Source organism: Carlito syrichta, unplaced genomic scaffold (genome assembly GCF_000164805.1).
Source record: "Carlito syrichta isolate Samal-C Ts95f unplaced genomic scaffold, Tarsius_syrichta-2.0.1 Scaffold314220, whole genome shotgun sequence".
Taxonomy (NCBI): domain Eukaryota; kingdom Metazoa; phylum Chordata; class Mammalia; order Primates; family Tarsiidae; genus Carlito; species Carlito syrichta.
This window is the reverse complement of record NW_007258316.1, coordinates 568,562-594,450: the sequence shown is the minus strand read 5'-3', so window position 1 is coordinate 594,450 and position 25,889 is coordinate 568,562. Positions and strand designations below refer to the sequence as shown.

Sequence of the window (25,889 nt, the reverse complement as noted above, 5' to 3'; positions counted from 1 at the left end):
CTGGGACAGGCAGGTCATCAGCTTGGAGGAGGTTCCAGGTATAATAGGAGAGTGGTTATGCATAGCTGGAGGGGCCACTGGCAGCCAGTCAGGTTCAGCAAGGTCAGGCTGCTGCCCAAAGTCACACACCCAGCTCCTGTCTGCCCTGGCCACTGCTTATCCCTGGGCCTCTCTGCCTCCTGGGTTCAGTCCTGCACTCCATGGGGAGGCTGGTGGTCCCCCAGCCCCAAGCTGGTATGGGGGATGCACAGGCAGGGGACTGGAGCACTGACCTCCAAGGCCATCTAGTACGTCCTGTCCCCACAGCAGCATGCTCTCCCAGAACAGCTGGCTCCGGAAGCCATTCCCGGCCCAGTGAGCAGAGCTGGGTCCAAGATGGAAGGGTGGCCACCCCCACCCCTCTAACTCAGTGGCTCCACATCAATTTTCCCACTCAAGCATAACCACAGAGGGCTCCTTGGGGGCGGAGGAGGGCAAGGAAGTGATGACCTAGCAAACAGAGGAGAAGAAAGAGAAAGGAACGCGGCTTCTTGTCTGTATACTAACTGTGCTGGGCTGAGCTCTGAGACGCAGACTCCGAGAATGAGGCAGACATGGCCATGCTTTCAGGGAGTCAGCTCCTTGCTTGACCCCACTGCCCTCTGTTCCCATTCCCTAACCCCTCCATGCGCTCTTGGCCTCTGCCCTTGTACTTCTTGCCATCTAACCCATCCTTCCCCTCTCAGTCTGAGGGGCTCTTGCATGACCTCCAAATGCCCCCTCCTCTCCAAAGTCTTCCTGGATCTGCACCCCTCAACCCCCAGCAGAGCAAGACCTCAGCCCTCCTGATTTTTGACTATGGAATTTAGAGCTTGACAGGCATGGTGTGCTGCTACTTCGGTCCTGAGAGACTGTAAGCCCCTGAGTGCAGAGACCAGGTCATCTCTGTGGTGCTGCTGAGAGTCCTTGATCTCTGAGAGAGGGCATAGTTATTGGCCAAAGCTGTGGACTCCAATCACCCTGCCCCCCCATCCCTTTGTCTCTCAGTTGCTATGGGGAAGCTCAGTTTCCTCATAAGAAGGGAACAGACCCCAGGGTCTCAGAAGGACTGTCCTTAGGCCTCTGGACAAGCCCCTGTCATTCATTGTTTGAAAGTTCCCTTCCAGGGAGCCTTATGAGATGGAATTCCCCCAGTGATAACTACTCAGAAAATCAGGGAACTGCCCACGGGTCGAGCTGGAGCCATTCCAGCCCTGAGAGGGGAGATGGAAGGTGGGAGGCCTGGGACTGGCAGGGAGGACCCATCCCAGTCCCCTGGCCCAGCCTAGTCCAGTGGTCCCTGCCGCTGCGGCTCTCAGTGAGACCATGGGGGGTGGGGAACTGGTCTCTCTGGACCCCAGGGCCAGGCAATGGGGACCTAGAAATGGTGTTAGCGCTTGGCAGCCACAACAGATGATAAGTCCTCCTTGTTTTCCTAACTCTGGGAACTGCATTTACAATGATTACAGGCTGGACAGGGGGTCTGGAGCATGTGAGTTGGGGGTGGGCTGAGGGAGGAACCTCGGAGCCCCATGGCATCTCCTGCTACACCAACCTCGGAGATTCTTCTGCTTATGCCCTCAGACCAGGACTCCTGAAGGCAGGGCAGATGGGTGGGGCTCACAGTCAGGCGGGGGCTCGCTGGGAGTGCAGGAATCCCCAGGCCCTCCCAGCTTATCTGCAACCTTGGATGAGCTTCTGCAGAAGCCCAGCTCTTGTTCTCCCATTGACTTGGGGTATAAGCTCCAGCCTTCTGTCACTCACTGAGACCTGGGCAGGGGTGAAGCTTGGGGCAGGGAGGAAGGAGGAGACTCAGGCTCAAGGATGCTCCATACTCCTGCACTGAGGGGACTGCGTACCTGCTGAGCCGAACCAAACCTCCATCCCATTGTGCAGGTGTGAACACTGAGGCAAAGCAGCTCAGTGGGGAAGAAGCTCCAGGAGGCAGTGATGGGGTCAGCACCAGTACTGGGTCTTCTGTCCCTAGTCAGCTGGACACTGATCCTAGGACCAGCACCCTGATCTTTTTTGGATGGGAGAAGATGCTCCAGTGTCTCCTAATGTTCTAACTGTCCCCAAAACAGTGTCTCCATCCAACTCAGCTCCAGACCTCTCTGACACAAAGCCCTGCCCTCAGCTCTGACTCAAGAATCTCATAAGGCTCAGTCTAGATGCTGTGGAGGCCCGGCACCTGGCCTTGCCCTACCCCATCTGCTCCAGGACCCACACTTGGTGGTCCCCATGCTGGCCTGAGGGGTCAGTCCACATTCCTGAGCACCTGTGAGTCTGCACCTGCTATGCTCCCCGAAGCCCTCAAGGCTGGCCTGATGGGAACTTGCCTGTCCTCCAGCTGTCTCTCGTTCCCTTTTGCCTTCTCTCTGCTTGCCCTGGGGTCCACGATCTGGAAAAGGAATGGGTCGGGAGCCTTCCAGAGAGTCCTTTCCCACGAGAGCTCCGACCCGTCCTTATCTGGCCTGGATGTGCCAAGAACAACACAGATGCTGAGGCTCACAAGCTCCGAACCGGGGATACTGACCTTCCCGTCCCAGCTGCTCTATGTGGGCCTCTGTTTCCCTTTCTGTGAGCAGGGTGGGGTGGGCCCTCCTGGGACATGGGGGAGGAGGCAGTGAAAAGGCCCTGAACACTTGGTCGCACATACACAGGCACATACACTCAGGCAGGCCCAGAAGGAGGCCCTGATTTCTGCCGTCTTCAGCCTTGTTCCTCCTTCCCAGTGATCTTAATTTCCACCCAGAAATTATACCTGGGTGTTCTTTCTGTACTTGTGAGCTTGAAGATGTGGTGCTTTGTGTGTGTGTGTGTGTGTGTGGATGTGGATATAAAGACATGTCAATGTGTGCATATATGTGTGCAAAAGCATGTGTGTACAAAGACGTGTGAACGTGCATGCAAAGGCATCTATATGGCCCGAGGATGTGTGTGTAAGAGTGTGTGGGTATGGTGTGCCCGCACTTGGCCCAACACCCATGGGCCAGGGCTCCTGAGTAAGTCTGTGTGCATATGTACACATACACATGTCGGTGTGATTTCTGGATGAGGCAGGGTGAGTAAAGATGGAGTAGGGCATGTCCGAGGCCAGCAGATATCTCTAGACAGATGCACAGCAGGAGCATGTTGGTCTTACTGGGGATCGTGTGTGTGTGTGTGTGTGTGTGTGTGTGTGTGTGTGTGTGTGTTTCAGACATAACCACTCCGGGTGGGTGGATATATAAATACTCACACAGGCAGGTACCGGAATCGACCCTAACTATTCCTGACCGGGGGCTTGGGCCATTTTTAACACAGTATCCACACCCTGGGCCACAGAGAATTTTTGGGTGGCCACTGGAGGCAAGGCCACAGCTGGTGCTGGGTGGGGCAGAGTGGGGACAGCCCTGGGTCTGGTGGGGCCACTGCAGCTAGGTGGGGCCCACAGGGAGACGGAGGTCCTCCCAGCAGGGACAGGGAAGCCCTCCCAGCACTGCCTCTTCCTGTCATCACCACCGTTGCCTCTGTGCCACCCTTCTGCCTTCACCTCCACCATTGCCACCCCTGTCCCTGGCTCTGCCTTCTTCTCATCCTTTCCCCTCTGTCCAGCTGCTCATGCCCACCCTCTCTTCTGGCATCCCAGTCTGGTGCCCCAGCTTGTTAACTTGGAGCTGATTAAGGGTGGGCGAGAAGTAAGAATGAATGTGCCGTATGCCACTCAGAGCTGAGGCTGGGGGTGACAGGACAGTGTGCATGTGATATGTCTGTGGGCTCAGGAAGTTACGTCCTCCCTGGAGCAACCTCTGTCCCTGACCCTTCTCCCTACCTTCTCTCCCTGTTTCTGAATCTGTCCATCTCTCTCTGTCTCTCTCTCTCTCTGTCTTCCCATCTCTGTCTCAGTCTCTATGTCAAGTCTCTGCCATAGTCAAGGGTCTCCGTCTCCAGTTTCTCCATGATGGCCCAGGGGAGCCAGTTCCTCCTCCCAGCCAGCGTGAACTGTTTGCCTGAGACAGTCGATCCATCCAGTCAAACAACCACTCAATTCAGACTCCTCGTCTGACTGACGGGTTTTTTTTCCCCCTGCTAAATTTACTTGCATTTTTGACTGAATTGACCATTCAACAGAGGTTGTGTCCACATGCCCCTACCCCACCCATGCCAACAGATGAACAGGCTCACAGACAGACACGCACACAGAGCCAGTTGCATCCAGACCTGCTTATAGCCATGTGTGTTCATAGCCTCGTGCCCATGGTGACACATGTAAACATACAAGACTACACCCTCCTGCACAATCACACATGTGGCCCCATCCTTGTGCCCATACTTATACACAAAGGGATGACACACACTCATAAAATCACACATGTTCACACCTCATGTGGTGGTGTCTATCCACCCTCACACCTATTCTGGGGAAGCATTAGGGAAATGGAGGCAAGGGGAGGAAGGCGTGTGGCCGAGGGTCCTGGTCTGGGTAGAGCCCCAGTCCAGCAGCCAGGGCAGCTATGGGTCCTCTCCTCCAAGGCTGGCTCCCATTGTGCCCTCTGTCCTCCCTCAGCCTGTCTAGGTGGAGTTTCTGGTCATTTCAGGCCACTGCCGAGCCCCTGCAAACCTCAATAGCAGCTCCCAGACCCCGATCCTAAAAGGGGACTCTTTTTTTTTCTTCCAAGGACAATAAATATTTGCTCTTTGGGAAACTGCTGGTGGGAGAGTACAGGGTTTGGCCCAGTGGCAGGGAATGTCCAGGGCAGTGCAGGGAGGCCACAGGCCATGCTAGGGGAGGGGCCACACCTCAGGGGCCCTGTCCAGAAGCTGGACCAGCAGGCAGAGCTGGGGGAACAGGGTTCAGGGCCACACCTCACTCCATTCCCTTAGGCTTTTGTTTTTTCGGCTCCCTTGGCCAGCATGTTGGCACCCTCTCTCCTCCAGACCTCGCTACCCCAAACTTTACCCCTCAAAAACCTTTCTTCTGCTCCCATGCACCCTTCGCAGTCCCATACCCCATCTCATGAACCTAGAAGGCATGGACTCAACTAGAATTCTGATTTGTTGGACTAAATAAGAGGCTCAGTATTCCCAGACACATTTTCAACCTCCTTCCTTAGACTAGTTGCTGAGGACTGGGCTGATGCCCCTAGTCCAGGTCCCTGAGAGCAGATCGTATCCCTGAAGTCAAAGCTAAGCCTTCCTTCCAGAATGGATGCAGTCTGGCCAGTGTTGTCTGCATACTGTCCCCCATGAGGCCCTGGTCCCTGGAGGCTCCTGACTGCCCACCCCTCCTTCATGCTGAATTGGGCTCCCAAATATAGCGGCCGCGGCCACAGCCGGCCAGGACACCACAGCCCCAAGCGTCAGTCCTGGGCCGGGATCAGAGGGGCAGGAGCTGATTATAGGTCCCTGGGCCAAACCCAGGGTTTGCCTGCCAGCCCGCTGGGCCCTGCCACCCCCACCCCTAGAACCACAAGGTTGGAGCATCTGGTCCCCGTCAGCACAGTGGGCAGAAGGAGGGGCCTGAGGGCTGTTTGGCCTGCCCGAGGACAGAGTTGTCTGTGTGTGGTGTGGGGGTAGTGAGGATGGGCCGGGGCTCAGGGGTAGAGACTGTCCTCTGAACCCAGGATCACCTTGCCCCACCCATAGTCATTGTACAGGTGGGGAAACTGAGGCCAAGAGGAGCAGGAACCAGCCTGGGTCACAAGAGCATAAGGAGTCTCCTGCCTCCCCCTTGGATACTCTTTCCCATCTTTCGAGTCCTGGGGGTGTGCTCCGGGAAGCAGGCCACATCCTGTTGGTGGCAGAGCAGCCTTGCTGGGAAGTCCTCCTTGGAGTCAGACTTTCACCCAGGGCTCCAGGACTGTGGGATGGTGAAAAAATTCATCTCCTTCTCCTGGTCCTTGTGCCTGCTTTGTGCCACCTCCAGCTGGTTTCTGGGAAGCCTTGCCCTGCCCCCAGGGCCATGATCCCCCCACTCGTGCAGCTGGGCAGAGACCTAGGGACCCTGTGTGCAAGGGTACCTAGCATGTGGTGGTGGGTTTGCGTATATGTGGACATACATGTGTGTCCTGGTAGGTGACCTGGTAGGTGTGTCCTGGTAGGTGAGCTGCAGCCCGTGGGCTGCCGACATCAGGACAGGGTCCCTAGGACCTGCTGCAAGGCAACATTTGACCTACTTCTAAGGCTCTGGGTCTGGCCCAGGCCGCGTTCTTGACTCCTCCGGGAAGTGTGGGCCTGTTTCCCAGCCCAGAGGCTGTGGGCCAGGAGGGGCGGGCCGGGGCGGCCTGCGGAGCCTGCAGCCCAGGGGACAGGGCACGTGGGGAGCTTGACCCTCTTCCCCTGCCTCTGGTTCTTGGGCCCAAGGGACAGCAAGATCTCACCTCCCTCTGTCCCCCCTCCATGTGGCAACCACACTCTGAGCTCCCCAAATTGGTTATGACAGGATGAGGGACATTCCTCATGCCCTTCTGAGTACTACCAGGGAGGTCTGCCAAGCACCCATCCCTGAGTTTTGCCAAGAGTTTGCCAAGAGTTTAACCCTCGCCTTTCCCCCACCACGCCCTTGTCGACACAGGGTAACAGGCGGTGCTCATCTGGAAAACCAGCAGTCCGTGTGCTGGGTTCTGGCTATGAAGTTTGGGTTTGGGGTTATAATCCTAGAGTCTGGGTTTAGAGTTCTGGGTCTTGAGTCCTGGATTTGGGGTCTGGATATAGAATCCTGGGTCCTGGATCCTGGGTCTTGGGTCCTAGAACCTGGATCGGGATCAGGGTTTGGGTGCCAGGATCTGGGTCCCCAGTGTGGTATCCAGTCCTGGACTCTGGGTTCTGGGTTCTGAGTTTGGGGTTCACATTGTGAGACCTGAGTCTGGGGTCTGAGTTTGGGGTTCTAGGTTCCAGATCTGGGATCTGAGTTGGAACCCTGGATCCTGGGGTTTGGTTCAGAAACTAAAGGTTGGTTTCCATCCCTTCTACGCCCCCTGCTGGCTTGTCATCGCAGTCAAGCCATTGGCTGTACATGGGGTCACTCTTACCTCTTCAGACTAAGAGCAGGCCTGAATTGAGGTGGGCACGGGGAGGTGGTGGGTGAGCCTGGGGACAGCTGCTGCTTGCATGACTGTCCAAGGGTACCCTCTGTGTCACCGGAGCTCCTTTCAGTGATCGGCAAATCCCGCTATTTCTCCTGCCCCACTCCAGGGATGGAGTTTAGCAAGGGGTTTCCATCCCCCTATGAGAAGTGAGTAAACAGATATTAGGGACATCTATTCATCCAAAACTTATGAGCACCTACTGTGTACCAGGTCCTTGGGATATATAACTGTGGAAGAACAGAAAATTCCTCTTGTGACAGCTAACACTCATGGGAGGGAGGACACACAGAAGAAACCACATAACAAAGAAACAAGCTAATTTTAGGGTGTGCAGGGGTGGGGAGTTGGAGAGACAGGCAGGGAAGAGGGAGGTGGTCCAACGTAGTCTGAGGAAGCTTCTCAGAGGAGGTGTCATCTCACTGAGCCCCGGGGGTGACAAGGAGGAAGCCGAGGCCAGAGACCTAGATAGGGATGTCAAGGGGAGGAAACAAAGGCATGGGGGAGGGGGGCTGGAAGGAACCTGGAAGGAGGCCAGTGTGGCCAGGGGTGTCCTGTGTCAATCCACAGGTCCCTCTGAAGGCCTTCGCATTCCCCTTGGTTGGAGGGGAAGGGATTAGGTGGCTGCCTGGAGGGGGCGCTGGAACATGGCATGTATGAGTCTGCATCAGGCTGGGCCACAGCTTACACGCTGGCACTGAAGGGGGTGGTATCCAGGTCTCTCAGGCTCTGCCAGGATCTTGCCTGCTAGGCTGTCTTCCTAAAGGGCACAGAGCTCAGGCTGGGACCTGGGAGAGAGAGGCGAGTGTCAAACCTTGGTGTGGCCTTTGTTGCTACTGCTGCCTGGTCCTCCATTCCTCCAGCTCCCATTCCCTGCCCACCTTCCTGCCCACCCCCAGCTTTTCTCTGGCCTTGGAATGCCTTGAGAGGAGTTCAGCTGGGCACTGCAGAGTCCCTACTGGGGGCTGAGCAGTTGTTTTAGGTCCGAGGGTTGTCCTGTGGGTAAGCCTGGGGCACCGTGACTCCCAAGAGCCAGCAGGGTCATGCCCAGAGTCAGAGCCCAGGCAGTGAAAATCCCGGCTCCAGCCTCAATCTGAGCCCTAGTGAGGGAATAAGGACGGCTCTGTGCACGCTGTCCCCACTACAGGACTACATCTGCCCTGTGTGTGAGAGAAGAGGACCAAGCCACTCCCTTTACCCTACCACACACAGGCAGAGGAAGGTGGCACTGTGTGGCTCTGGCTGGCTGCATGGGCCTGCCCACCCCAGATCACAAACCCAGAAACCGAGGCCCAGGACGCCCTTGTCACTGACGTACCCTGGTGTGAGCTGATTTGGGGTGGTTTCCAAGAGATGGCAGTTTCGAGAGGATGAAAGAGATGGGCCTCTGCCCTGGGTCTCGGTTTCTCCCAGGATGAATGAGAGGAAATTGGTCTTGTTAGATGTGCTTGTGGGAGGCTGAACCCCCATGTGACTTCCAGAGCCAGCTGTCCTGAGGGTCAGCAGACCTGGGCCCTGGGGCTGCCCGCGGCCTCTCTCTGTGTGTCCCCCTCTGGCTGTCTTCTCCTCTTGTGGTATTTCTGACTTGTCTCTGCCGACCCTCCCTCCACCTCTTTCTTTCTCAATACTGTTGCCAAACATCTGGAAGAAAAGTGAAAAACTTATTCCCCCCCCACCAAGTCCCGGATGTTGTCAGATTTCCAGATGTGGACCATTCTGCCCTCCAGATGAGGGGAGGGGTGTGTTCTAGCCAGGGGGGATGGGGTGAGGGGTCGGTTCCAGCTCCGGACTGTTGTCCCCTGTGAGTGATAGGATGAGAAGGACCTGGGCCCTGCAGGAAGACAAGGGGAGGGGAGGTGCCCTAAGCAGAGGCCCTAGGCCTGGGTGAATCCTCCCCTCGGGCTCAGGCTACCACCCCTCTCCACACCAGGGACATCCCTCGGGGACTAGGGGGAGGCAGACTGCCTCTGAAGTTTCTATCAAAGGCTCCAGGCACTTGAAAATAACCAGGAACACCTCCTTCCCACCCCCTAGGCACAGACATTGGGCAAGGAACAGAGCCCAATGTGTTTGCAAGATGTCTCCACTCTCAGCGTCCTGAGCTGGAAGGCCCTTATGCCGCCTCAGCCTTCCCACCTCCACAAATGGTGGCCCAACCAGGCTGAACTCTGTCACTGCTGCCTGCTGAGGGCTGGGTGCTGCAGGATGGGCACTGGAGTGGGTAGTGTGGGTAGGCCCTGAGGGGTAGGAACTGGGCGGTGAGCAACCTGAGCTGGGCACCTGGACAAACCCTGCTTAGCACCTGGGGGTCCCTCAGAGATGCAGACCCTCTCAGGGTCCTGCCAAAGGGTTGGAGGAGGGCAACATGAGAGTAGAAACGCATCAGAGAGAGCTTCCTGGAAGAGGGGGAGCAGAACCAAGTTCTGAATGTACCAAACAGAGGAGGGGTAGGGGACCTCCCAGCAGAGGGCACAGTGGGGAGCTAGGCCCCCAGGGTATATAGGGAAAGGTGGGAGCTGCAGAGATGGGCTATAGGAAGCCAGGGAGTGAAACCTGAAAAACTTGCTTCAGAGCGATGAGGGAGGCCCTGGGGGCTGCTCGGCTTTTGAACTGACCTGGGGTGACTGCCCTTGAGGAAGCAGGACCCATTCTACTGCTCCTTGGGGGTTCCCAGAGACCCTGGGACCCATAGGTAGGGCTGCAGCTGCCTGCCAAGACCAGACACTCACAGACATATAAACACCCAGACATAAATACCGCCAACACCCACAGACATACTCACATGGATACACACAGACACATGCACACTTATAAACACCCAGATACAGACCTACAGGACAACCCAGACACACACGGACCACCCCCACATAGACATAGACACAGCACACACAGACCCCCCCAGACACAAAATGACACCCAGACAACACACCCAGATGGACATAGACCCCTCCACACAAACATAGACGCACAGAGACCCACACACACATAAAGACACTCAGACGCAGACACACAGAGACAAAACAGCACGTGCTGCCCTGCCCCTCACCCCCATGTGGACACACACACACAGGCACGGGGGACCTCGATGCACAGGTGGGAAGTTTCTGTCAAGAGGCTCCCTTAGGTAATTCCAGTCCTTCTCCGACGCAACACACAGCACACACTTCGTCCAACCTTCTTCACCTGTTCAATGTACGGGCCTGCTGAGGGGCAGCTGGCCCTGTGGGGGTGTGTGCATATGCATACGAGGGTGTGAATGTGTGTGTGGAACAGTGTCCTTTGTTCCCCTCTCCTCCTCCCTCTTCTGAACAGGTGATTGGGAGGAATGATGAGCCCCCCTCCCCCACCCGTTCCTAAGCCTGAACAATGCCCTCCCCAGGCCCCAAAATAGCCCCTGAGCCCAGCCAATGTCCTTTTATGGCCCTGTTCCTATTGTGCGCTGCAGGGGTGGGGCTGGGGTCATGAGGTGTCCAGGCAGGATAAAGGCCCAGGCAGGGCTGCTCACCTACCTGCTATCTGCATCCTTGTCTGTCCTTACAGTCCCCATGGCCCCCAAAAAGCCAGAGCCCAAGAAGGATGACGCCAAGGCAGCCCCCAAGGCGGCTCCAGCTCCCGCACCTCCACCAGAGCCCGAGCGCCCCAAGGAGGTCGAGTTTGATGCCTCCAAGATCAAGGTGGGTGTGGGAGCTGGGTTGTGGCAGGAGGGGCAGGGTGGGCGAGAGGATCCCAGAGGCAGGTCAGGCTCCAGAATTGAGCACTGAAGGAAATCTTGAAGCTTCTGTGCAGAGGTCAGACAACCCATGCCTGGTTTAGGCACCAGGAGAGCTGCAGCAGGAGGGATGGTGGTCAGACGTTAGGCAGGACTACCCTGGTGCTTCTGAGAACCCAGTGCACTCTAAGGGTGGAGTCTGGATGGGTGTTTGAAGGGAATGTCTTTTTGGTGATTTTGGAAATGGACTCTCCCTTGCCCTTCTTCCTAGACCTCATATCCTCAGGGAATCCTGGAGCCAGGAGTCCTGGAGCCAGGCAAGAATCTTTCTTGTCCTCTGTGGGGTCCCAAGTCCATGTCAAGTTCCCCAGGGTGGATGGGGAGTGAGGGGAAGCAGGGCCCCTGTCTAGACTGGGTCACTGAGTCCAGAGCCAGTACAGTCCTCCTGGGTCTCAGCTTTTAGGTGGGGAAATTGAGGCACAGGTTGGGTGGGGACATTCTGAAAGCCATGCAGGAAGCTGGCCATGGAGCTATGACCAGTGGCCCCAGGAGCCCTTTCCTAGCTGGGAAGTCTTTCCCAGGGTCTAAACTTGGAGGGAGCCATGACTCCCCCCTGTGGCATCTGCATAGCGGCACGCACCCTTCGTCCTGCTTGCTCCCTGTTCTTGGCAGGCCACCAACCACGGCAGCCCTGGCTGCCTTTGGGTCTGGCGTGGTGGGGGTGGGGGCTGTAGAGCCTTCCCGCCCTCCATGCCCAGCAAGACCTACACCCCAAGACCTACAGACCCACCTCCTGTTCACGAGCCCTTCCTGGAGGCACCTACCATGGTCCTGGAGACATGGGTTCAAATCCCAACTCTGCTCCATCTTGGTTGCTGAGCTCCTTTGCTGCTCTGAGATTTGGCTTCCTCAGCTGTGAAGTGGGGAGATGAGCCCTCCCTTGCAGGGCTTCTGGGACCCATTCAGAGCATAAACACCCAGAGCTGGCTATCCAGGCCCCAGGCTTGTGTCCCACAGGCCCTCTGGGGAGGCTGTGACCACCCAGGGCATTATTCAGTCCTGCCAGGCCTGAGGTTGGCACAGACTTCCCTCTGAGAGGTGGGGATAATCAGTGCCCTCTTAGTGCCCCCCTCTCGTGCCCCCAGCTGGCAGGTGAAGGGCAGGGAGTCTTTGCCAGGAGTCCCGGGAACCTAATCTCAGCAGGTCTCCTGGTGGAGAGAGCTCTCAGGGAGCCCTGAATGACGACTTGCTCTTCCCAACACATTGGGTTGAGCCAGAAGCGAGGAGGGACAATCCTGGTGGGATGGCAGGGACAGGGTGTCCTCTGCATTGGTGTGCACTGTGGAGAGGTGGGGGGACCTTCAAAGGCGCCCAGTCATGCTCCTCCCCCAAGCTTCTTTTTCTTATGTGACCTTGACCTTGGGGCAAGTGACTGCAGTGATAAAAATAGATCTCGTATCGCATGAGGAGGGGGACACCAGGTCCCCAGAGGCCTTCTGACTTCAGAATGGCCCCAATATGGCCTCAGCAGACACTTGACAGCACCACACGGGCCCCATGCTGGCATGTGGGGGCTACCTGCCTTGGGGCACACAGACAGGATGTGTGAGACATAGGTACGGCAGGGCCATGTGAATGACTGTGCCTGGCCTTGAGGGGCCCAGAAGGCTCTGTGAGGGGCACATACATGTAGACACAAGCATACACATGTGAACACACATGTGCACATATGTGAGCACCTTTATGCTGTCATAGACCTTCCAGCCTGCACCCTTGCCCTCACTCCTGCCACCCCAAGGCCTCCCATCTCACTCTTGGGGATACTCCTGCTCTCTGGGCCCCAAGCAAAGCTAGTAGGTTGTGGCTTTTAAGTCACATCTGTCTAGAATCAGGAGCCTTTGGTAAGAGCCACCCTGGGCCAAGGCTTTGGGGTATCAGGCTACCCTTCTCGCCACTATCCCAGCTGTGGCCCACCAGGCATCAAGGCCTGGGTGCACAGACTCAAGGTCTTTGGATTGGAAAGGTGGGGAGGGGCAAGGAGGTAGGAAGCTGTCTAGGTGGACCACGGGAGGTCCTGCATGAGGCAGGCTGGGATGCTAGAAAGAGCTGGCCATGGAGTGACCAGGAGGAGGCCTGGCTCCACCATTTGAGCCAGACCTTCTGAGCCTTTGGGGTTTTTTTCAGATCGAGTTCACACCGGAGCAGATTGAAGGTGAGCAGGGGTCTTGAGCCCAGGGATTGCAGGGTTGGACCAGGGTTCCCTGAGGGCCAGCCAGGGGTGTGGGGAGAGTTGGGTGGGCTCACTCTGGGAATGTCTGTGGCTTATTGGCCTCTCCTGGCAGAGTTCAAGGAAGCCTTCATGCTGTTTGACCGCACACCCAAGTCTGAGATGAAGATCACCTACGGGCAGTGTGGGGATGTGCTGCGGGCGCTGGGCCAGAACCCCACGCAGGCAGAGGTGCTCCGCGTCCTGGGGAGGCCAAAGCAGGAAGGTAGTGCACCCCAGAGTGCCAGTCCCAGGGAGACTGCCAGGGTGGGCTGCCATCCCGTCTTGTGGGAGAGCACGAGAACCTTCCTGCTGTGCCCATTCCTGACATCCTCCCATTGTCTGGATGAGGATACAGAGACCAGTTGCAGGAAAATGCTGACAAGGTGACAAGCAGTGATGGTTTGCTGGGCCATCTGGCCTCGTGCTGATTTGTTAGGCCTCCAAGTCATAGGAGACTGACACCTGTGAAGGAGTGAGACCCGAACCCCAGACCAGGGAAGACCTCTCATTGGCCCAGATCACAGGTGGTGGGGAGGGTGAGGACTGTAAGAAAATGACACTAGGAGAGGACAAGGGCTGCTGGATGGAGCCCACTGTGATGGTGCCCGGCAGCAAACTCTCCTTGTGAACAGCAAAGCACTTTGGAAACAACGCATTTCTCAGTAGACTTGTACCCATGATGGTGGTTTGCTTGTAAATGGAACCCATGTGACAGGTGTTACATCTTCCTTATAAGGCACAGAGGAGGGGTGTGCCCATCCCATCCTTTGACCCTGGGACATGGGACCATCTTCCTGCAGAGCTCAATACGAAGATGATGGACTTTGAAACGTTCCTGCCCATGCTCCAGCACATTGCCAAGAACAAGGACACAGGCACTTATGAGGACTTCGTGGAGGGCCTGCGGGTCTTCGACAAGGAGGGCAATGGCACTGTCATGGGCGCTGAGCTTCGCCATGTGCTGGCCACATTGGGTGAGGACCACCTCCTCCCTGAGCCCCACTCCTTCTTCTGGGGACATCCTGGAAACCACTGTCAACCTGCTGGGCCTGTGTCCCATCTATGAAACGGAGAGGGTGACACAGTCAAGGTAGCTTGATGGCAGGCAACAGAAATGTCATTTGGGAGGGGGATAAAAAAGTGTGTTGATGAAGCTTATGGAACACATGGGAACGGCTGTGGTGATGGGGTAGAACAGGAGGGTGCATCCAGATCAACTCAATCCTGGTGGTGTTCATTGCTCCAAGGTCAAATTCCAGGGCCACAACCCAAAGTGGTCAAGGAGGTCACATGTCTGCCTCCTGGGCAGACTGGGCTGTGCATCCTGACCTCCTTGGGGCCCTTGCTCCTCCCACTTACACCTCCACCATCAGGTGCCTGACTGGCAGAAGCTCCCTCCTTAAAGTGACTTTTTCATGCAGCAAACATTTATTGAGTGCCTACTGTTCAGTCCTGTGCTGATCTCTCTCTCTCTCTCTCTCTCTCTCTCTCTCTCTCTCTCTCTCTCTCTGTGTGTGTGTGTGTGTGTGTGTGTGTATGTGTGTGTCTGGGGTAGGGGGAGCTGCACTTGGCACTCCTAGGGGGAGACCAGCACAGCACACAAAAGTGCAGAGGCAAGAAAAGTCAGACTTGGGGAGTAGTGGGTGGCCTCTTGGTCTTCCACAATCATCCCCCAAGCTTCCTGGCTCAACTCTTCAAAAGACTACCCATTCCAAGGGACTGCTTCCAAAGAGGTTGGGGCCTGGCTTTCTCCTGGTGGAGGGAGTTTCTGCCAGCCTAGTGGGGACAGAGGACAGGACACTTGCACTCTAGGCACTGCCCTTCTTGGCTTGTCACTGATTTTCCTGGCCCCAGAAATGAGGGTGATGGCCAATGTCTTGTGTGCAGTGCTGGGTGTGGGCATACTGGAGGGGCAGATCCACAATCCAGCGGGGTTCAGCGGGTCTCCCTTACCCCCATCACACCTCCACATGGTGCTGACTTAGTTTCCCACTCCTGCCAGGTGAGAGGCTGACAGAAGACGAGGTGGAGAAATTGATGGCTGGGCAAGAGGACTCCAATGGCTGCATCAACTATGAAGGTGAGCTCAGCTGGGACAGGGTGTCTTCTGGGAGGGCAATGCTGGGACCCAGGACCCCAGCCATGGCTGCCCGGTACTGCGCCCCTGCCGCTCATTCCCTGCTTCTTTCTAGCATTTGTGAAGCACATCTTGGCCAGCTGAGCCTCCCACCCAGGTGAGACTCCCCTCTCCCTCCCAAACCTGCTGCTGTGGCCTCCACCAACTCCAGTGCTCAGTTGACATCCCACTGCCTCCACGGCCACCTCCTCTGACCCGCGCTGCCTTTGCTCTCAGGGATCCCAGGGGAGACCGTGCTGGGGCCTTCTCATCTCCCATGCTTGGTGCTGACACCGGTGGCCTGGAGCTTTGGGAAGGAGGGGAGGGTATCAAGACTCCTGCACACGCCTTCAGACCTCTCTGCGTGGTTGTCATCTCTGGCCCCTGTCAGGCAGTGCTTCCCTGTGACCACATCTCTGTCCCCACTCCATGGGCCTCATGAATAAATGGCTTCCTGCCTTCCTTCCTTTCTGACTTACTCCCCTCCCTCCCTCTCTCTCCTCCTTCTTCCCTTTCTTGGTTCCTCTTTCCTCCTGTCTTTCTTTCCTTCCTTCCTCCCTCCTTACCCTTCTCCTTCCCTCCTTTTTCCTTCCCTTTCTTCCTTCCCCCTTCTCTTCCTTACCTTTTTCCCTTCGTCCATTCTTTTTCCTCCTTCCTTTCTTTCCCTTTCCTTCCCTTCCTTCTTTTCCTCCTCCTTTTTTCCCCCTTCCCCCTTCTTCCCCCTCCCTCTCTCGTTCCTTCTCTCCCTCTTCTTCCCCTCCACCCTTCTTTCCTCTCTTGGTCCTTTGGCTGACCTCTGTGGATTCTGGGCCTGTGGACCCTGGCTGGAGAAGGCTGAGGTGAAGGAGGCCCAGCTCCTACTCCCTTGTGCTTTCTCTTCCTCTTGCCTTCTGTAGAAGGCAGCCATGCCAGAGCCCCTAACACAGGGATGCCACTGGGAGCATTGTCTCCCAGTGAGGGCATGGTCAGAGCTGTCTCACTCCATTCAACAATCAGGTGACCATGGAACATTAGCCCAGAGCCACCTCTGTCACAAGTGGCGAGGCTGAGGCTCAGCACAGGGAATGGCCTTGTCTGGGGATGGTGACAGGGTAGGAGCTCACTTTGTCCACAGGCTGTCAGAGCTGAGGGGGCCTTGCCCTTGCCCTGATTCAGATGGGGAAACGGAGGCACTCTGCTGTTAGTATGGCTCTAGGCCAGAGATAGAGTCCTTGCTGGGGCAGCAGTGGGTTCCTCAGCCCCTGACTCCTCCGCAGGCGACAGTGTGCCATTCCTGCTGTGGTGGAGGGAGTTGTACACACCTCCAGCAGACCCCTGCCCCATTCTCCACCTGTTCTGGGGCCAGGAACTCCTCTAGGGCCTTGGAGCTCAATGGGGAGAGTGAGGGGAGGCTTCCTGGGGGAGGCAATTCACACAGGCTTGATGGGGAGGAAGAGCACAGACCTGCAGGGAGGGGGGTAATATTGGGAGGGCAGGGGTGGCTAGAGACAGTGATGTGGGAGAGATCAAAGGCTCAGAGTGAGGAGTGGGCCACATAGGCTAGTTAATAGCTTGCAGGCCAGGAGGACCCAGGGGGTCAGTGCAGTTCCATTTGAATTTCTTCCTGGCCTCATGTGGATGCAAGCATGTCTTCTTGGGAGGTGGGGACGTGTGTGTGTGAGAGTGAATTTGAAGGACTGCGTTGATCAGGCTCCTGAGGTGCAGGACAGTGTGGGAGTCCCTAGTGTGTGTGAGTGCATCAGGATCATGAGGGTGAGAGAGTGTGCATGTGGGGGTGCCAGTGGCGTGTGGGAGAGAATGCATGAGGGGGATGAGGGTGTTGCCAGAGTCTGCACCATCTTCCTTTCATTCTCTCAGTGTCTACTGAGCAACAGCTGAGTTTCAGGTTCTGCAGTGGAGAAAGCAGTAGAAATCTCTGCCCTCATAGAATTCATGCAAACCAGACAAATCCTAACTGCAGAGTGTCACATAGTGGTAAAGGCTGAGGAGGAACCAAAAGCATGGGGGGAGGTTGTGGAGTATGTGTGTGTGTGTGTGTGTGTGTGTGTGAGAGAGAGAGAATCAGGGATTATCTGAGAAGGAAATAGTTGGGACAAATATCTAAAAGAGAGAAGATAATGATTAGAATATATAAAGAACTCCTATAACTCAACAACAAACCCCAAACGGCCTGATTAAGAAATGGACGAAGGGCTTGCATACACATTTCCCTAAAGAAGATGTACAAATAGCCAATCAGTACTTGAAAAGATGCTCAACATCACTAATCATTAGGGAGATGCAAGTCAAAATCACCTCAGTACCACCTCACATTCATTAGGGCAGCCATTTTGAAACAACGACAGAAACTGACAAGTGTTGGTGAAGATGTGGAGCACTGGAAGCCTTGTGCACGTTGGCGGGAAAGTAAATGGTACAGTCACTGTGGAAAACAGTGTGGCAATTTCTCAAAAAAATTAAGACTCTGAATGACCATATGACCCAGCAATTCTACTCCTGGGTATATACCCGACACAATTGAAATAGAGTCTTGAACAGGTATTTGTACACCCGTGTTCATAGAAGCATTATTCACCATGATCAAAGGTGGAGCCAACTCAAGTGTCCATGGATGGATGAAAGGATAAGCCAAATGTGCTATTTCCATCCAATGGGGTATTATTAAGCCTTGAAAAGGAAGGAACTTCTGATACCTGCTACAACATGGGTGAACCTTGAGGACATTATGCTAAGTAAGCCAGACACTAAAGAATAAATACCGTATGCGTCCACTTATGAAAGGCTCCCAGTGTCGTCAAATTCATAGAGACAGAAAGTAGAGTGGTGGGGTTGGGGGCAGGGCAGATGGGGAGTTATTGCTAGAGGGATTTAAAAGGGAGTGGAGAGATAGGGTGTCTTAGGCTGGGCTCCCCCAGAAACAGACCCTTGACAAGGACCTGAGTTCCCTGAGTATAAGGATTACCTGTGAGTCATCTTCCTAGGAGGGAGCCCAGAAAGGAAGAGAGCCCCTAAGCGATGCCCAAGGAGCAGATGATCCTGTGGGAAATAGGGGCTCAGCCCTGCTGGGAACCTCGAGGTGATGGTGGCACTGTCCCACTGAAGGATGAGGAAACCAGACTATCCACTGACTCCTGTCTGTCCCTGGTTGGGGTAGGGCCCCTAGGCAGGCTGGAACATCCCTGTGGGGCACTTCAATATCTGTTTCAGGGGGTCACATGGGCATCTGGGGGAAGACATCCCTGGAGAGGGCACAAAGGCCCATGATGGGAACACTGGGTGTGATAAGGAGGTGATAGGTCCTGCTCAGAGTGGTGATGAGGGCCCCAGGGCTGTGGGAGGGGCTTTGACTACACTCTAGGAAGATGTTCTACCAGCACTTCTCTGGCCACTGTGTGAACAGACAGTAGGAGTCATGGACAGTAGCTGGAATGCTAGTTAGGAGGGTGCAGGAGAGAGAAGCAGATGCATGCTTGGCCCGGGGTGCTGGCAGGGGAACGATCATAAGTGGTCAGCTTCCAGGTCCATTTTGAAAACACCTTCAGCAACATCTTGGGCAGATTTTGAGACTTTCTTGTTCCTTTCCTTATCCAAGCTCAGTCCACTCTAGCCCCAGATCTGATTCAGGGAAAGGGGTCGCAATCTGCCCTTTCATGGTTTACCACCGAGGCACTCAGAGGCGCATAGTTCCTCAGCTGATGGGGCAAGGGACAAAGGCACTCTGGGTCTCACTGCGGTGGCCTTGGCGAGTGCATGGGTGATCTTCATGTGCATAGGTAATTTTGCTGGGCTCTGGCCAGCCTCCCTGGCCCCTTAGTGCCCGAGGCCATTTACCCATCATATGTGGCTCTACTGATACTTATTTCTGGGCTTGGCTCACTGGCTGTGGGTGCAAGTATCAGAGATAGGGAAGAGGCACCTAGAAGATGGAACTCAGTTGCAGAGGGGAAACTTCTCCTTTCTCAGCTCCTCCCACCTCAGCTGGGAGGAACGTGTGTGTACTTTGTGTTCCTGTGTGTGTGTGTGTACACATCCATAATTGGGTGTGTATGCCCATGTGTCTGTGTCTGGGAGTGTGTGCTCATGCTTGTATGTGTGTGCCCATTTGTCTGTGCATATGTATGTGTGTGTTTGCTGCTCTGTATATGCATGAACGTGCATGCCTGTGTATGTTTGCATGCGTGTCTGAGTGTGTACATGCTGGGGTGCTCTGCTGAGTCAGCACCAGCGCCGTGCGGGCAGCACTGCCAGCCAGGCTGTGGCCTCCCCACAGATGCATAAACACTGGTCCCAGCTCCCCACTCAAGCAGGGTGGTCCAGCCTGTGGCCCTGTGGCCGGTGGAAAGGGATGGGAGGGGGCAAGGGGTTTTCCCTTCTGTCAGCTTGGTCCCCTTCATGTCTCAAATGCTAGATCATGTGCCCCAGAAGACAGGGGTCTCTTTAGGCCCCACTTGCCTCATCTGGTCTGAGGCCTGATCTCTGAGGTCTCTCCAAGGTGGCAGGGGTAGCTACCTCTCCAGTCCTGGTCGAGGCTGAATCAGAGAGTCGGTGGGGGTAATCCAAGGGCAGAGTTCAACCTTGGGACCCCAGACAGGGACAGGAATCTCCCTGAAATGACAAAGCCTAACTCAGAAGGTCCTGTGACACTGTGGAAACAAGATTCCCATGGCCCCTAGGAACTCACTGCTTTAGGGCAGAGTTTTGAGATTTGGAACTTGGGCCCAAAGGACAGAGAATTATGGGAGCTGAGCTACAGTGGGCCCAGAACAAGTCATCCCTCCACTGCTCTGATGTCCCTGCATGGCCACCCACAGCTCTTGGCAGCCTGCCACCCCTATATCCTCTCTTCCAGACACCATTCACAGGAATCCTGGGTCACTACTGGGACGTGACTTAGATGGCATGGAATGGTGACCCAGGAAGGTCAAAAATTCAGGCTGAGGTAGGAAGAAGTCAGACAGCATCTTAAAGAAGTCAGGTGTTGGACAAAAATTTTGCAAGGCCAAAAGAAGGAAATAAATCAGACAGCAGATACAAGAAATGGACTAGAGGGCTCAAAGCACTCAACTGCAGAGGGTCTGATGGAAAGTTGACGAAGGCCCTAAGAGAAATTGGGGTGAAGTGAAAGGGTCCAGATGGGATGTTTGAATTGGGGGTCAGGAGAGTGTCCAAAAGAAACTGGGTAGCGGTATGACAGACAGACCCTCCTGTTGTATACAGGGGTACTTGGGATGCCAGGCTAGAGTGCTCTGTGGTCGGGCCTGAGGTCTTGGGTTTTACTGAGGGTTGTGGGGAGGGGACAAGTGTGGACCTGTCTAGGACAGGGTCAGCCCCATCCCAGGGAGTGCTGACCCAGTTACCTCAGAGTGAAGCAGGAAAATCCAGACCTTGAACCTGATGACTGGCACAGAATGGTTCCCTGGGGTTCTCCCAAGTTCCTTCCAACAAGCCCCAGTCCCGTCCTCACCCAAGTTTAGGGGTTATTTTGTCCCCACCCTCCCAAAGCCACACAATCCTGGTTTGCCCAAACGCTGACAGAGCACAACTGGAATGTGGCATGTGTGTGAGTGTGTACACACGACACATTCCCCCAGGCTCGACCGCCCAGCGGGCCCCTCCGGTCTCAGCAGCCAGGGTCAGGGCCTCTTGGACAGAGAAGAGCCTAGGAGGCTAGGGCTGAGAAGGGTCCCTGCTTGCTCCCTCATCTCCTGCCTGTCTAAGGATGCCCGGGATCCCCCATTTTCTTCCAATCTCCATCCCCTTCTCTGGTCTGTGGGTCTGGGTTCTTCACAGCTTCACTGAGGCCTAGTGAGGATGAGTGCGTCACAGCTTTCTGGAGGGCTGGTGGGGGTGAAATGGGGCAGCTGGAAGACTCTGGAACTCCAAACTCAGGACTTCTAGGTGCCCCTTGAGAAATCTTGGCCAAAAGGGGGTTCTCACATCTCATGAGCACTCCCCTTTCCTCACCACTTCTGCACCCTGGGTCTGGAAGCCTCTGTCTTTCCTCCCTTCAGCACCTCTGCCATCTCACCCTGCTCCTGATCTCCTTATCTTCCCTCCTACAGTAGGCTTGGAAGGTGCTGTAAAATGGCAGCCTTAGCTCCTGAGTTAACTAGGAGAGGTAGTGAACATCCTGTCCCAAGAAGTGTGCAAGCAGAGGGAAACAAATCCCAGCCAGGAAGGCTGCTGAAGGGGTTCTTGCCCTGGTGGAAATTAGAAGCACTTGGGCATTCCCAAGCCCCAGGGCCCAACCCAACACAATACTCAAGAAAGCTTGAATGAGAGAAAAATAAGTCCAGTTTTGTGTTTTCCATGAAGCTCAATTTATGCATCTTCGAGGCCTGTCTTTCTTCCAAGATTGCATCCTGACTACTTTTTTTTTTTTTTTTTTTGCTTTGAGAATATTCTTCTGTTTACAAAACAATGATGATGGTAGCTGGTAGCTGTTGTTTTTCATGTCTTTACTTGGCAAAATAAAACCTTACAAGTCAGTTTTTAAGTTTTGAGGAAATTTCAGTTTATTGCAGCCAACATCTCCCCAACCCCCTGGATAGGGCAGATCATTTCCAGACCCAAGGCTCATTTGCATCAATCCATCACCCACCCATCCACTCATCCATCCATCCATCCATCCATCCATTCATCCATCCATCCATCATGTAATTATCAGGTACTGACTGGATGACTAACAGAGAGGCCTAGCACAGCCAGTGGGATGAAGTGGGGGATGGGAACTTGGCAGGGGCAGTGCTGATGGCCTCTGGGACAAGCAGGCACTGGTGAGGCCGGTGCCAAGGAAGGCTGGGGAGAAGATGCCTCCACTCTTTTTGTTGGAGTGTCTGGGATCCTGAGATTCCAAACAGCTTGATACCCATACCTGTTCCCATCTCTGGGGCCTCCATCTGGAGGTGGGGAAGCTGGTGGCAGTGACCTTGCATCCCTAGCTGCAGTACAGGATGGTGGATGGTGGCTGTGGTAGTAGGAAAGCAAATGTTCAGTGGTTTCTAGCCCAAGGAAGTAGGATGTTTTTCAGGGCTAGGAGGTGAAGGGAAGGGCCTCAGTGGAGGGGCCCTGAGCTGGGACCCCCAGGAGGGCGACATGGCCAGACCCCACAGCTCTTGGCTGAGACAGCTCTATTCCTGGGGAAGGGGCCTGCTCTGAGGGGTGCCATGATTGGTGGCTACTCCCTTTCTCAGGAGCTCAAGTCATGTGTAGTCCACCCCGTAGAGGGTGCCTTCCTCATAGTGATGGAGCCCCAAAATGTTGGAGAGTAGAGCTGGAGGTGTGGGCAGGCCCTGGGACCCCAGGTTTGCTGTGGACTCTGAGAACTCTCCAGGGCCACATTACTGAGCAACCCCTGGCACCTGAAGATGCTGCCATAAGTCTCCATGCCCGGCTGTAGGGGTCAGCTGGGGTGGGATGACCTCTGAGTGTCAAGAGTACCCTCCAGACTACTCCCTAGCAAACCCAGGTTGCCTGCCCCACCCGGGTTCCTGCCTTGATTTCCCCTGTGGTCAAAGTCCCTCTCCTAGGTGGAGGCTCTGACACCTGCAGGCTGCCCTCCACCTCCAATTCCCTGAGCAGGGTCTGGGTCAGCCCCATTTATCAGTATACAGTGAACGTACATATGGGCACTTTACTTTGCCAGGACACTTAGTGAACCAATGAGAAAAACACCACGGCTGTGTCTTGCTCTGGGCTTGGTCAAGTCTGCAGGTCTTCTGTCCATGTGCCTGGGTCTATATTTCTAGACTTATCTGGCTGCCTTTGAGTGAGCAATTTCTTTCATCTGGAGTGGGTACAATGCCTGCCAACCCCAGACTCTGACTCAAAGTTGGGCGAGAAGTAACCTTGGGTACTTGGACCAACCTCTTTTCTAGTTCAAGTCTGATCAAGCTGCTGCTTACTTGAACGCCCCTAGCAACAGGGATCTCACATTCTGTTGAGGCAGCTCTGCATGGGCAGTGCTCTGATGTAGGGTAGAAGTCTGTCCAGGGCCTCTTCAGTTTTCTGAAGTGAAGACCCCAGAACTGTTTCTTTCCTGGCCTGGCCCCTTGGTGGTCCACTAGACTGACCCCAACCCTAAAGTTTTCCAGGCCGAGCCCTTACTCCAGGATGGGCCTTGCCCTCTGTAAGGCCACTAACTCTGTGGGGGCTCAGTTTGCTAGGGCCCTGAGCAGGGCAGGGACTCTGAGAATTGTTCTAGCACCTGCTCCAGCAGGGGAGGGCAAGGTTTGCCCCTGCATAATGGAGGGACCACTGAGATCACCTGTGTGGGAAGTGGATCAGAGGGGATGAAGAGAGGTGAGGGTGCCTGGGCACAGAGGGTAGAAGTTCAGGTGCAGAGTGTTGGGGAAGGGCCCTGCATGCCACCCTGGGATGCTATCCCATTCATCTCTGGGCCTCAGTTTCCCTCCTGTGCTGACTGGAGGTGTTGGAGACTGGTGCTCTGAGGCTTGGAGAGGCCCCTTCTGGACTTTGAGCTTTGGCCTGGGGGTGGCTGGGGGAGGCGACAGCTGCTTTGAAATGTGGAGAATAATAAAGAGAGGAATGTCTGAGCTCAGGGGAAAAAATAACCCCGCCTGCTGGGCCTCCCACCCAGCTGGGCGTAATGAATTAAGTATAGGGAGGCACGTTTCATGTGGGGGCGTGGGTTGAGGGGAAGCAAGAAGGCCCTTAATGAGAAACAGGGTCCTGGGTGGGGCAGCTGGGAGCTAGGGGTTCTGGGCCATCTACCCGACCCTGGGGGTACCCTCTCTCTCCAGAGGCTTCCTCTCAATGTCCCCTTGGTCTGCATGGGTGAGAGGTGATGTGTTGTCCCAACCCTGTGCTGACATCTGACCCCAAGCTGCAGCTCTGTGTTGCCACTGACCCCAAAAGGCCAGAAAAGGGAGAAGGTGTGGCTGACTCTGAAGGATCATCTCTTTTTTCTCACCCTTCCACAAACTTTTATTGAGCACCGACTGGGTACCTTCTCTGGGCAGGATGATGGATCCAACACTCCGCCCTGCTGGAATGCCGGAACCTTCAGCCCTGCCCATCAGCCTTTGGGGAGCAAGCCCTGAGGCCCCAGAACACCTCCAGCTTCTAGTCTCCCAGCCCTCTCCTTCCTCTGGTCAGTTCTTCACGCACCCTTCTGTCCCATGTGAGGTCACTCTCTCTTCCACTCTTATGACCCTGGCGCCAGCTCGGCAACCCCTTCCACAGTCTCCCTGGCGCTTGGACATCAGTGGCTCCAGGTCCAGTGGGGCCCCTCCAGTCCACGTCTGGGGGGATCTGACATTTTCATGGTTTTATGGGACACCTTTTCCCACTTCCCTTCTCTCCCTCCCCTGTAAACTTAGTGTTTCCCCAGCAAGGCCCACACTCTCAGATCTTCACTCATGCGGTCCCCTTTCCCTTATCTACCTGGTGGGTCCCTCTCATCTAACCCTAAGACTGCTTTCTAAAAGACCACCCCTTCCCAGATAGGCCCAGGGAACAGTGGGCAAGTGAGTAATTGAGCTGTCAGCAAAGGGCAAATTCTCAGCACAGGAGCTGGAGTGGTGGAGGCAGGTAGGGCTGCTTCTGGTGCCCCCAGAGATTCTTGCCTCCCAGCCTTGCCCACTTGGGACAAAGCTCCCACTTTATTTTTCAGAGGTCTGGTTAGGGACTTGGAGCTCCTCGAAATATTCTCCCCCACTGTCCCTTTTCTTCCCCACCCACTTTAATTAAAACCATTGTTTTTCAAGCACATGTTAATTAAAAAACAAACATGTTTTGCTAAGTAATTTGGAAGCTCTGGTTATGCAAACCATAGCCATTCCAGTTAAAAAAAAAATCTACCCAGCTTGCCCCAGTGTCTTGGGAGCTGCAGAGTCCTGTGGCTACTGTGGATGCACATCCCTTTACAGTTTATACTCCCTGCAGCAGCCTGGCTAGGGCAGGGGTCATCTCCATCTCATAGATGGGGACATGGAGGACCTGAGCTTTTAGCAAGCTCAGCCCCATCGATACTCTGCAAGTAAGGAAGGGTGAAAGACTCACATGCCCCATCCTGCAGGCAGAGTCATTGTCCCACAGCCTTGGCCCAGCTATGGGGTGAAGGGAGGAAGGATGGGAGCATGACAACCCTGTGAGTCCAGGCGGAAGGCTAGTTGGTGCTGGGCAGCTGGGGCTTCCCCCTGGGGGCCTCTGGTGCAGCTGGTCTCCATCTACCCAAAGCTGGGACAGTAAGTCTCTAAGGTGAAGGCCCAAGGTGAGGACTGGCCTGATGGGTGGAGGAGCCTTGGATGCTCAGAGGCACCCATTCCAGCCCAGCTCTGCACCTGATATCTAGTGACCGGTGCCTACCACAATGCTCATATCTTTACCCTGGGACTCCTAGGGCCTTTGAGGCCTCTCACACAGGGCAGTACCCTCAGGGTCCATCACAAGGAGCTGGGGCCCCTAAGGTGCAGAGTTCAGTGATCAGCCCCTCTGTTTCCTGCCCCTGGCAGAGGGAAGGGGCATTGAGTTCTTTCCAAGCCTTGCCACCACCTTGCACCCTGTTCGCTGGCTCTTCCAACTAGGATTCTTAGAATAGGAGAGCTTCCCTTGCAGCCTGCCTCCATGCGTGTCTGTATCCAGGTGTGTGTCCCTCTCTCCCCCTGTGGATTGTGTGTGTCACTACTAGCCATGACCCTGGTGTAAAAGGGGTTCTTTCTCCCTCCTGAAGGGGGGGATGCTTGAGGT

At 55.3% G+C, this 25,889-nt stretch overlaps 1 protein-coding gene across 2 annotated transcripts; it reads left to right on the top strand.

The window, feature by feature from the left end:
• Positions 1-10,560: 10,560 nt before the first annotated feature.
• On the top strand, positions 10,561-15,651 carry MYL3 (myosin light chain 3). 2 transcript variants are annotated; one of them, XM_008071229.1, is made up of 7 exons: positions 10,561-10,759; positions 12,979-13,006; positions 13,137-13,286; positions 13,864-14,037; positions 15,066-15,143; positions 15,256-15,297; positions 15,417-15,651. In XM_008071229.1, the coding sequence occupies exons 1-6, from the start codon at positions 10,631-10,633 to the stop codon at positions 15,282-15,284; spliced, it is 588 nt and encodes a 195-aa protein (XP_008069420.1). In that variant the 5' UTR covers positions 10,561-10,630; the 3' UTR covers positions 15,285-15,297; positions 15,417-15,651. The 2 variants fall into 2 exon arrangements, with proteins under 2 accessions (XP_008069420.1, XP_008069421.1); XM_008071230.1 differs by having other exon boundaries at positions 15,426-15,638.
• The last annotated feature ends 10,238 nt before the right edge of the window (positions 15,652-25,889 follow it).